The 12,058-nt window shown below is 44.4% G+C and overlaps 1 protein-coding gene across 1 annotated transcript in view; it reads left to right on the forward strand.

Moving 5' to 3' along the window:
• LOC103372960 (lipid phosphate phosphatase-related protein type 5-like) overlaps positions 1–7,218 on the forward strand; it is a 53,927-nt gene extending 46,709 nt beyond the window's left edge. The window contains exon 7 of the mRNA XM_008302741.1: positions 7,113–7,218. Coding sequence (XP_008300963.1) covers positions 7,113–7,142 — 30 coding nt within the window. The 3' untranslated portion in view covers positions 7,143–7,218. The remainder of the gene's footprint in view (positions 1–7,112) is intronic.
• Positions 7,219–12,058: the final 4,840 nt, after the last annotated feature.

Here is a 12,058-nt window from a genome sequence, read left to right on the forward strand (position 1 = left end):
GCTGTGAATCAGCTAAAAGGTCTCAAAAAGCAGCACTTGATTCAAGAGAGTCAAGAACAAGGAGACGTTGGGCAACAATGGCTTCCATGGGAGAGTTGAAATCACTTCTGACCAACAAGAACATAAAGGCTGATCAGACATTGGGTCATAACGAGATGAGTCTGAAGACTTTTGGGATAACATCCTGTGGACTGATGAGTCAAAGGTGGAACTTTCTGGAAGCCATGGGTCCAGTTAGATCTGGTGTAAAGCTGATACTCCACAAGACGGTCATGCTTCATACTTTGCTTCCACAAGACCTGGACGACAGGAAGTCAGGGTGTAAATTAAAGCATTTCACATGACAACAGGGTCACATGACACACTAAAAACCAAACTGCTTTGATGATGCAGCAGGACACCTGGAAAGGTTGCGTTTAATGTGAAGTGACAGGTGTCAACTGGAATCACTCAGCAGGATATGACATGTGATGCTGGCGTCACTGTCGGCCGCTGACAGCGCAGTGCGACAGGTGAATACACCAAAGCTCATACAAGTGCTGACATCTTGGACTTAAAGAGTTAATTACATTTATTGTTCAGATACAAACACCATGACGATCAAAATGTGGAATCTTCAATTTAAGGTGTTACAGTAATAAAATCAGCAGCCATTCCCAGATATGTGTGAATAAAATACCCTTATACCTCCTTACACCTGCTATAAAATGTCTATATATTTAGAATTAGTGGCGGCTTATAGTCTGGACATGACGGTAGAGGATCGTATGTTTCTCTGATACAATATAAGCTATTAGTTTGGATTTAGAGAGTGTGTACCAGTGCCTAAATGTTATTATGGGATGTTACCTCTCACACACACACACACACACACACACACACACACACACACGTTGCCGCTGCAGGAGACGGACGATGAAGACGAAGGCTGCTGCAACATCACGGAGCGTCTCCAGGCCTTCCTGCGCTGGCTGAGGAGCATCAACTGGTTCCAGTGTCTCAGAGGCAAAAGGCAAACAAACTAGGAAAGCATGAGTTCTTCCAAATCTCTGGACAACACGACCTCACGCTCGTTTTTCATTCTGCATTTGAACTCCAGCGGTGATACAACTGGCTGATGTTGTGCCGTCGGTCTGGTTCAGCCTCCGTCTTGTGCTGCCGGTGCCGGATGTGTTACAGACAGCCACGACTAGGAAACCCATAGGAAGGATGCAGTGTTTTACAGGCAGAAACAAGCTCTGTTCATCCTCAGTTTGGCCCCTTTTCTGGACCCAAGAGAGCATTTCTGAGACAAATGATGTCATTAAATGGATTCATGGCAGAGTTGTGTGATGCAGGATCACTTAGCACAATGCAAAAGAGAGTAAATAAGAAGAAATAAATCCTGCTCTGGGATCCACAGGGACACCTTTGTGTGGCTGATTCAATCCATAGCTTCACAACAAGCAGGGATATCTGCAAAAGTCATTTCCCCTTAAAACTATATACAGTTTAAAACAAAAAAAACAACAAGCATGCTCACTCTAAATGCCTTCAAAATTATTTCCTTTTTTTAAAAATTAGTATCGTGTCCAACCAAGCTTTCCAACTTTCCCAAAGTTGAATAAAAACCAGATCATCATCCCACACAAAGTGTTTAAATTTTAAATGTTAACAGAAGCGAGCATGAATAAGTGAAGCAGTCAGAACACTGGTACTTTCTGAGCTGAATATGTAAGTGTGCTGTTGAGAAGCCACATGTTTCTCCCTCGTGTGTTTGGGTCAGATCCACTTTCAGTCTATTAAGGAACCGAGCAGAACCTGAACCGCTGTTTGTTATCACACGGCAGGTTATGGCAGCAGAACCTGGACACGCTTCCTGTGTCTGCCGAGCTTTGCCTGTAAAATGCAATTAAAACTAATTTGTAGGTTATGGATCGTCCTAATACAGTACGGACATACTGATACGCTCATTAGTCGCCTATAAAGAGTCTTTTCTGTTCTGATCAAGTCATCAGCTTCCACTTGTGTCTGTTTTTGACTGTGAGGCTTTAAATAAGACACCAGCACAACATCAGCCAGTGTTTCATCACAAATACTTCTCTCTACAGTTAGTCTGTATTAATGACTGTCACAGTAAGAGGTTTGCCAATGTCATGACAGCACCATGAGATTGGAAAACTGAGTCCCAGTAAGAGATGCTCATGTTCAGATAATCTGGGTAAACGGTTGGTTGGACTCCAGCCTGTCTGATCAATGTTTTCTCATCCTATCAGATCTATTTCTATTAATGTCACTGTGTTTCTAGATATTAGCAGTTGGTTTAGTGAATGCAGTGTCTTCATAAATATAACACAAAAGCCGAGGTGTGCTTAGCTTAGAATGGGGTCGCCCCGTGACCCACCGACTGCCCATCTGTCGGCCATCTTGGTCCATTCTGATGAAGCCAAAGCGAGGCTGATTCTGCCCAAACTAACGCTGTCCAGAGCATTTGGTGTGTGTGCTGAAGTGCTCCTCCTCCTTTCTCTTTGCATCTGCGTGACATCGTGTGTCTTTAAAACACCAGATCTGATCATTCTGTCCTGCTGACTTTCCTTTTCCTTCAGTAAGACACACAACAGTGAAACAGCTCCTGATGATTCCATTCCCAGCCTCCTGCTGCTCAGCTGCCTGACAAAGAGCAGAAAATCTCACCTCAGCCCGCGACAGGCTCGGTGGAAAATTGCCTGCTCTAAAAATAGCACAGCCTAAAGATGCCTGGAAGCTAAACAAGCCAGAGTGAGCAAAAAATGCCAGGGCAGGAAGAAACCTCTGAGCCGCCAAACAGAAGCTCTTATTTAGTTCTGTTCTCTCACACACAAAGACGCCACACTCACAGAGTCATCAGTGGTTCAGTATGATGCTGGAACGACCTCAGGATTTAGAAAAACAACGACTCGTCAGCTTTTAGAGGGTGAATGGTTGCTTGTTTTAGAGGAAACACAACAGGACCGACCTGCCAGTATAGATGCTGATAGTCCTCCTTAATCAAATGAAAAATCTACACGATCAACAAGATCCACATCAGCAACACAGCATATATGAAAGACTGGCTTCCTGGACTGTACCAGAGACTTAAGAACTCTTTGCTGTACTGTCACATGTGAGGGTTTTATAAATTGGGCCATTTTTCATGTTCCCCCAACGAGCAGCATCGGCCTGTTATTTCAAAACGCGTTTGTCACAGAACGGAGAACAGGGCGCTCAATAATAAAGATTTTATTCACAGTAATCTTCTTAGGAAGCAGGAAAACAAAACAGCAGGTGAACCGGAAGCACTTCAAGAGCTGAAGCAACGACTAGCGGCTCCGCTAGCAGCGACTATCTAATTTAAACTGAACAGATCCAGAATAAAGCAGGACTAACCCGGAAGGTACAAATTCAGAGAGGCTAGAAAAAAAAACAGAATCAGATATGAATTTGTGGATCAGAACACATGGACACAAGATTCAGCGACACTAAAAACACACAAATCAACAGGGATACACAGAACGGTGATACACAAGCAGGAAAGTTGCTGAGGTGAATGCTGCACCTGGTCTGCTCTGCCTCAAGCCCACCCAGGTCACACAACGAAGGAAGGTCTCTAGGGCCTGATTGGTGCATTCTGTCTGGCCGTTGGATTGCGGGTGGAAGCTGGAGGTGAATCTGAACGAGGCCCCCAGGGCAGAGCAGAAAACCCTCCAGACTTCTGAGGTGAACTGGGGGCTACAGTCAGACGCTATGTCAGACAGAATCCTGTGTAATCTGAAAACTTGGGAGACAAGATGCTCAGCAGTCTCCTTTGCAGATGGCAGCTTGGGAACGCTATGGAGTGTGCAGCCTTAGAGAAGCAGTCAACAGTGAGAATGGTGGTGTTACCGTTTGAGGGAGGTAGTCCTGGGATGAAATCTACCACTATGTGAATCCAGGGGTGCTGTGGGACTGGCAGGGGATGCAGAAAGCTGGAGCTGGGTCGGTTGGCTGTCTTGTTGTCGGAACAGATGGAGCAGGCGGTCCCGTACTCCTTTGTATCCAGTTCCATGGAGGACCACCAGAATCTTCTCTTGAGCACCTCCAGGGTGTGAGAGGAGCCAGGGTGGCATGGGAAGCATGGGCCCATAGGGGCACCTGAGAACATACAGGGTTAGGTACAACAAGGGCGTGTGGAGGGCCGTTACCTGGGTCTGAGGTGCTCCAATGCACACCTCACCACCGCCTCCACTTCCCAGGTCAGAGATGTCACCAGACATGTTTTAGGAAGGATGGGCGTCGAGAAGAAAGCGCAGCGATGAAGCTTCTTGTCAGCAGGGGACCTTTGGGAGAGGAGAGCTCCTACCTCTGTATCGAAGGCGTCCACTTCCACAATGAACTGAAAGCTTATTTCAGGCTGGATCAGGACGGGAGCTGACGTGAATCGAGCCTTTAGTGAGTGTCAGGAGTCCATGAAACAGTCTGGGTGGTGGAGGTCATGGCAGTGAGTGGGGCTGCGACCTTATTGTAATCCCTGATGAAGCAACGCTAGAAGTTAGCGAGGAAGCGTTGCAACCGCTTCTGAGTCTCAGGCCGAAGTCATTCCTCGACTGTAGACAACTTTGCGGGTCAGTGTGGATTTCTTCCTGGGAAATGTGTCCGGTACCAAATGACCCACAGCCCAGAACCGGCCCGCGGTCCGGTGGTTGGGAACCGCTGAATTAGTGGGAGTCAAATCATTGACGAGGAGTTGGCAAACTCAACAGACGACTGGAGATTCAGCTACACTGAGGAAAGTTAAATCAGAGAACGTGTCTCATAAGTGGACCAGTTAATGGACTTCTCCATGAACGCTGTGTACACCGAGTACCGCTGCCGTTCTTTATTCACATGTACAGTAGTGGAGTATCTGCTAGTAGTAAAACTAAATATGCCAGTCTGACAATACCACAGCTTTCCTGAGACAGAGGAGATGGAGCCATGTGCTGGTTCTGACTGTCGGTGCTGACGGCTGATTCACAGCTGGTGCGTCACTCATGTTCCATCGTCCTGATGGAGTCACATCCAGCCTCAGTGGGATTTACTTTGACTGGTGTTATGTTGTTTCTGATGATTTAAGATCACAGAAATGGTCGGTGATACAATATAGGAAGACAAAGGACACGGGGAACGCACAAAACACAACATGCATATACAAGTATGTATATAATATCTATAGTCCTAGCTAATTAGCTAAAACAGACTGAACAGAGGAGGGGAAATATACTGTGAATATAGCTACCAGCTGCAAGTTATGGGTTCCTGTGAGGGTGCTTGGGTGAACGGTGGCTGGTTTTTGGACAGATCCATTTATAGTCAAACTGTGAGGCTCCAATTGGACGTCAATACGATTATTAGGTACAGCTCATGTTTGCATATCGTTTTGAACTATTAGATCAAGTTTCATGTTTCTAGCTCATTTTAGTTCACTGTGATTTAAACCCTGGCATAAGAAGGACAATAAGATTTTGAACAATAATAATAAAAGTTCTTTTCCCCTCTGATGGAACACGTTAGCTGCGTTCTTGTGAGTTTTAGGTTCAGTTAACCGGAAAACTGTAAATTGTATGAGCACTATTTCACTTCTTAATCTAATAACTGTAGAAGTGTGAGGATTCGTTTTACTGTTCTGCTTGTTTTACAGTATCGTCAGCATGCGGCGACGTGTTACCAGCGAAAGTAGAGATTCACTAAGAATCAGCGTGACACAAACATGCACGACTTGCTTTTAGAAAAGGGAAGTGGAATCTGGGGCATCGCACAGACTGTAACGTTCAACATGACATAGAATCAACTCTTTTCCCATTTGTGCTCCCTTCAAAAATAAATAAATCTGCTCTCGATCCAGCAGGACGTTGGTACGCTGACGTGGATGACGCTGTAGTTTCTCAGGCAGCCTTGGCTGAGAAAATCACTGACTAAGACGACGGGAGAACCACCTGCCTCGCCAAGTCAGCTCACAGCATCACTACGTCTCTTATTCACATGAGAAATGTGTTAAACCGACACAGGAAGCAAGGTTAAAATGAGATTTAAAGTAAGGGAAGGTGGGGAGTGTCACTCAGTGGGAAACACTCAGCAGGTTCCTCCACATGTACTTTGGTAAACATGAATTTAGTCTTTACGTAACAGTAACTACAGTACAATCCCCCCTGCAGGACAAACAGTATCACACCTTAATGACAGCATTGGTTTGGTCACCTGTATGGCTGTTCTGCCTCGAGGCTACGTTAGAATTAACCCACAGAGGAAGTTAAATTAACCAGAAACCAACTTTTCCTGCTGGTGGGCGAAGCTTGTTGTCAGTTAACAGCTGAAGCGTCTCAGTGAACAACCTGTTGGTCATTCGCCTCAACAGAACATCCTCTGCTTCAGAAAACATTCCCAGCTCTTCCCTCTTTGCCTCCTTCTCCTCATATGCTCCACAGCCAAATAAGTTCTCATTCTCTACAAGCAACCGTTCCCTTCTCCTCACTGGCATCGTTTTAAATGCCATCGAAGTCACTACAAGAGAACCGGGCTTTCTTTCTGTTTGAAGTTGTACAAAGAGTGCAGTGTTGCTGTGGTTTGGAGTGATGGAGGTCCTTCACTTTACTGGAAGCTTTGGTTTTTACCATAAATGTGGTCGAGCTGACTTTAAGCTCACCTCCGCTGCTCTACAGACCGACAGGGATTTGTTTTATCTGGCTTGCAGCTTTCCAAGTAACCAACGTTTCATACGTGAATCATTTCTGTGTGACCCAAAGTGAAAATACTAAAAATAGCACCTTTGAAATGTAGATCCATCTACATCCATCCTGACTCCCACAAGTCGTCTCCTTACGTTTCTACAGCTGAGTGCAGAGCTGGCGTCACCCAGAGAGACACAATTGGCAATTTTTGGGAAACATGCAAAGCTGAAAGATTTGTGAATGTCCTCCTCCATAAGCATTTGTTTTATTTGGAGTCTTCCCTCGTAGATCTATGGCTGAACTCAACGAGCCGTACGCTGACGGCAGCTTGAGATGATTTTTGAGGGATTTTTTCCATTTCAAAGTGTAAATAAAACTCATTCTCTGGATGGTTCTGATTGTGTTTCTGTGCTCTGTCTGCCCCCGTTACAGAATCACATCGCCTTCGCTGAGGTCACATGACGTGGAGTCGGCCGTGTGGCAGACCCACTGGACGTCCACGCTCTTCACTGTCCAATCCTATTAGCTGGAGCGCAGCGCTAAACCATCCTCTGTGTCTGTCTGGTCTGCGGTATGTTGTTCAGTGTCGTCTTTATCAGGCCCCCGTCGTCTTTTGCAGCTTCTCGTAGGAACAAAAAAATAAAAAAAGAGCGAGCAGTGGGTAACTCAGCGGGACAGATCGCTTCTGCTTTCTCCATCTATGCACTTATTCTGCATCCTCGTCGAGCTTTCCACATGAAGCTTTGTTTTGAGGCAAATCCTGCAGCGGACTCATCGGCAACGAGAAGAAGAGCAAAGAGAAGAAATGATCGATCTTAACTCTGCCTCGGTCAACTGTTACGTTATTTTATGTATGATGTCTGTAAGAAAATCTATCCAGTCAGTTAAATGTCCAAAGCCTCTCTTGTTTTATTCTTGTTTCCACCTTTCAGACTGTGTTGTTGCTGTTGTCTCATCACCTTTGTACCTGTTCAGAGCACTACTGTGAACATCAGGGTGTGACGCCGACTGCTTACCTCATATTGATCCACCTGATCAAGGTGAAACTCATAAAAGATCCCATTACATGTCCATTACTCACACAGAACGAAAGCCATTCAAGTGTTTTTCTTTAAGACCTTCGCGTGTCTCTTAACGCTCGGTTCAGACGACACGACATTTGTCCGATTCGGTGACTGTGGAGTCACAAATCCTCGAGACGTGACGGCTGTAGCTTCACCACCTGTGTGATGTCATCAGGTAGGAGGTGCCAGGGACCACCAATGGAAGTGCAGTGTTCAGTAAGGCCTGCTGTGGGTCGTACCAGAGGACAGCGTGTGGTTGGTCCCTTAGCCTATCTTTCGCTTCACCATGTTTAAACACTGTGATCTTATCGGTCAACATCACGGACGCGTTGTCGTTTTCATACGAGGCGAGAGGAGGTAAAAACATTCTGATGGGCTTTTGGTAACGTGAGGCGTTCATTATGCACTACACAGGATAGAACCACCACCACGCCCAACATCTACGTTTAAATCAGACTCTACCTCTTTTCGGTGCACAGTCCAGTTAGCATCTCCGACGGTGTCGTGCTGAATCTTAAAGGATAGAAACTAGTTAGAGCATGGCTTTCAAAACGTTAAAGACAATCTCCTGTGACTCCGTCGTTGTTCGTTTCGTTGGAGGAGGCTGTTTGTCCAGCATGTGAACAGGAAGCGTGCCTGTGATGTGCTGCTGGTTGACTCTGGGACAAACCCCGGCGCCATAATGACCCATAACGTCTCTACCGGCCATCTTTACTGTTCCTCTGCTCTTCTCTTGCAAAACTTTACTGTGTGTTGTTTTAAACAGTCTACTACCTGTTTGTGTAAAAGTCTTGGACGATGATGGGATGAGGTCGAGGTAGCAAAGAAGAAAAACTGCAATCATGGTAGTCCTTGTATTCGTGTGTCATTTCATGTAGTGAATGAAAACACTGTTCACTGACTGCACTGGACAATCACCATCATTCATCATCATGTTTCCTCTTTTTTCTCTTTTTCTTGTAGGCTAGTTCTAAAGTGTGTGGTAGCATGAGTAATACTAACACTGTACACGAGGAACGGACAGAACAAAAGGAGTCTCTGCAGCCAAACACAATGCAGTTTGCTTTCTTTATTTTTGTGAAAGTTGAGTCTTCTCATCTCACGTCTGATGCTTTCTGCTGCATCAAATCAGGATAAAGTGGATGTAGAACATCTACAAATGAGATTTTCCGTCTCTTTTCTGAGAGAAAGTATTTATTTAAGGCCTGTGTCCTCATATCAGAGACACATGGAGACATGCTGGGCTACCTTCACCCTGCCTCTGGAGTCCCGTCAGGACGTCTTTGATCATTGGCGAGGCTGCCACTAACATTTAACATGAAAACAAATCCTGTTACTGTGATCTGGTTGGTTATAAATCCAACTAATAAATCAGTTATTATAGCTCATAGTGGATATGTGTATGATTTAAAAGTTAATGATTTTCCTCTTTGGGTGTTAGAAGACCAGAACCGATGGCAAGTCGGAGAGATGTTTCAACTTCTGTCACATGTAACTGCTGTTTTTTTTTGGTCAGATGATGAGACATATCGATTCTCTCTCTGTGGATGCAGAGAAAAACGATGCAGGAGGAGTTTATAGTACAAAGACTGGATGCACAGGAATTATTTTGTCTTTTTTGTGTGTGTGTAATTGTTTATTTTTGTATGAAGATCGACCCTGATGTTGTACGGTGCACCCTGCTCTCTCTCTCTCAGTGTAGATAGACCAAACTAATATCTCCAAAGATGTACGCACACGTGAAAATAAAATGAAAGACAGAAAAGCAACAAACGATCAGAGTGGAGACGAGGAAACGGCAGATGACCCTGTATTAATCACTATTTTTGATATCAGTATTGAACAGAACCCGTGACGTAAAGAGAGCCGTCACGGTTCTACACGTCACTGAGAATAATCCTCCGGCTCTGCAGCGCTGCATGTTAGCCTCGTTTAGCTCGTTTGTTCGATTTTACTGCACAGCTTGAGGGTTAATCATCAGCCCGTAATGGCACAAAGCTTCAGAACGGTCCTGCCCCAGTGTGGGACTGTGGTTTGCATCCATTACATTTTAGTCACATCTTTAAAGAGCATTCTGATTTAATCATCGTTTCTAAACAAGTGTGGTGACTCAGAAATCCCATCCAGCAGCAGATACTGTATGTACACAGTGCATATAGATGAGCTGTTGCAGGACTTCTTATTCTTGTTGTGGCTCAGGATCGTTCTTTATGAATTCGTTTTCGCTGCATGCCTCGTGCTACAGAACCGTCGGACACCTGATCAGAGTCCAAACCGATAAAGTGACTGAACACGTTTGTGTATTTGTACGACTCTGGAAACACGGTGGATACAGAAAGCATTCACACTCCTTCGCTTTGTGTTGTAAATCATCGCTTTTCCCATCAGGCTGCACTCAGTAGGGACAGTTTTAAGATTCTTTAGAATTATTGTGTGTTCATTTAAAATGTGAAACCTTTCATTTAGACGTATTCAGACCCTATAATTCGGCACATTGCAGAAGCCTGCTTGGCACAAATTAAACGACAAACTCAGTTCACCCCATTCCTCCTGTGAAAGGCCATCCTGAGATCTCTACTGTGAGACTCTGGGCTTTCGCTGGAGACTTAAGGATAGATGCTACGATTTATCGACGCTCCAGAAACGCCTCACATGCATGCTACGATGGTGCAGCTAGACGGCTGTGCACAGAGAAGCCTCTGGTCTCCACTCAGGTGCTGCAGCAGCGACGCAGACGGGTGTCTGAATTCTCTAATGTTGGATTCACCAAAGTTGAATTCTCTAGATTCAGTTCTCCATGTATGGGCTTTTCTGTGGCGATGCACGCATGTGGGATATAAATCATAAATGTAATGATTATCTGCTTGCCCTCTTCCCTGACCAAGGCTTTTTGTTTTGCTTGTTTACTCAGTACTAAGAGTCCTGGCACTTATTGTCAGCGTGATTGTTAGTCATGTGACAGAAGCCTATAGATGTCCGGTTAATTAAGGACTCCAATTAGACACAATGAAAAGGATTCTTAGAGCAAACAGGATGAGTGAGTGGAGATGGATGTCTTCAGTTTTTAATTTTTTAATTTTAGTACACTTGACAGAAAGGATGTTTTGTCGTTATGGTTTCTGAGCAGCGTTATCCATCCAACAACACATGAACGTGTGAGAAAAGCGAAGGAGTCTGTCGACGTTCTGGATCCGTCGTGCCTTCATGTTAGCGTCGAGGCAACAACGAGCCGTAACATCTCCAGTGTGTGCGTCATTCCTCATGTTTCCTGGGTTTCCATGTATTTATGTCTTTGTAATAAAGAAATAACGCTAAAAATGTAAACACGAAACATCCAAACACGTTTGTAAATTATGAATTTATTCCTCTCTTCTGTTTTAAACATTCTGTGGTGCTTATTGTTGAGATAACGGATGAATTTCAGCGTAGTGGTGCATTTAGAAGCGAAAGAATCATTTTTTCTCAGGAGGAGGCGACTTAACCAGAGTTCAAAGGAGATGAAATCAGAAATCAGATCTAACGTCGCCCTGTGTGTGCAGTATAGTAGATTATTATCGAACCATCCATCCCCCGTTTGTATTGTAGCAATAACATGTTGAGCTTTCTTTGACATCAGGAGAGAGAACGAGAACACAGTGAAGGTCCAATTCTTTTGCCCCTTCAAATCTCTATTTTTGTAATAACGACTGAAGCACTTATCGATTAAAAACTCCAGACGGGAACATGCAAAGAGCAGCACTTTAAACCGAGCTGTCGTTAATCACCGCTTACGAACCCGCCGCCCGTGTCATGGCCGCTTGAGCATCACACACAGAATATTCAGGACTCTAAAGAATACAACCTGCTCAGACGTGTATCCTTAGAGCTGCCACACTACCCCGGTATCCTAGTAGAGAAGAACTGTAAAAATGTACATGTTAAAAGGATATACTGAGTTATGTTGGTGTTTTTATACTCTGTTCTGTGACTAGTGACATCCATGTTATGTTTGTGTATATTTCAGTTCTGTATCTTTCCTCGATCGTGCTTGTTCTGGAGTATCGGTTACAGACTTTTCTAAACTTGTGGTTTTATACCTTTTAACCCACGCTGTCATGATTCGTTTCTCGGTTCTCGGTGGACCGTTTTGTATGGATGTTGTTGCTCTTCTTCTAACCTGGTTCTTTTTTTTTTTCTTTTTAACATCATTCAATTTTCTTTTTGTTTTTTAAATTTCCCTTGTTTTCAACTTGAGTTCAAATGGTGACCTTTTACACTGTAGGAAAATAAAAATAAAAAATACAGCCTTTGAATAAAACCTTTTAAAAAACATTG

The sequence above is a fragment of the Stegastes partitus genome, unplaced genomic scaffold (genome assembly GCF_000690725.1).
Source record: "Stegastes partitus isolate 25-593 unplaced genomic scaffold, Stegastes_partitus-1.0.2 Scaffold1867, whole genome shotgun sequence".
NCBI classification, from domain to species: Eukaryota; Metazoa; Chordata; class Actinopteri; family Pomacentridae; genus Stegastes; species Stegastes partitus.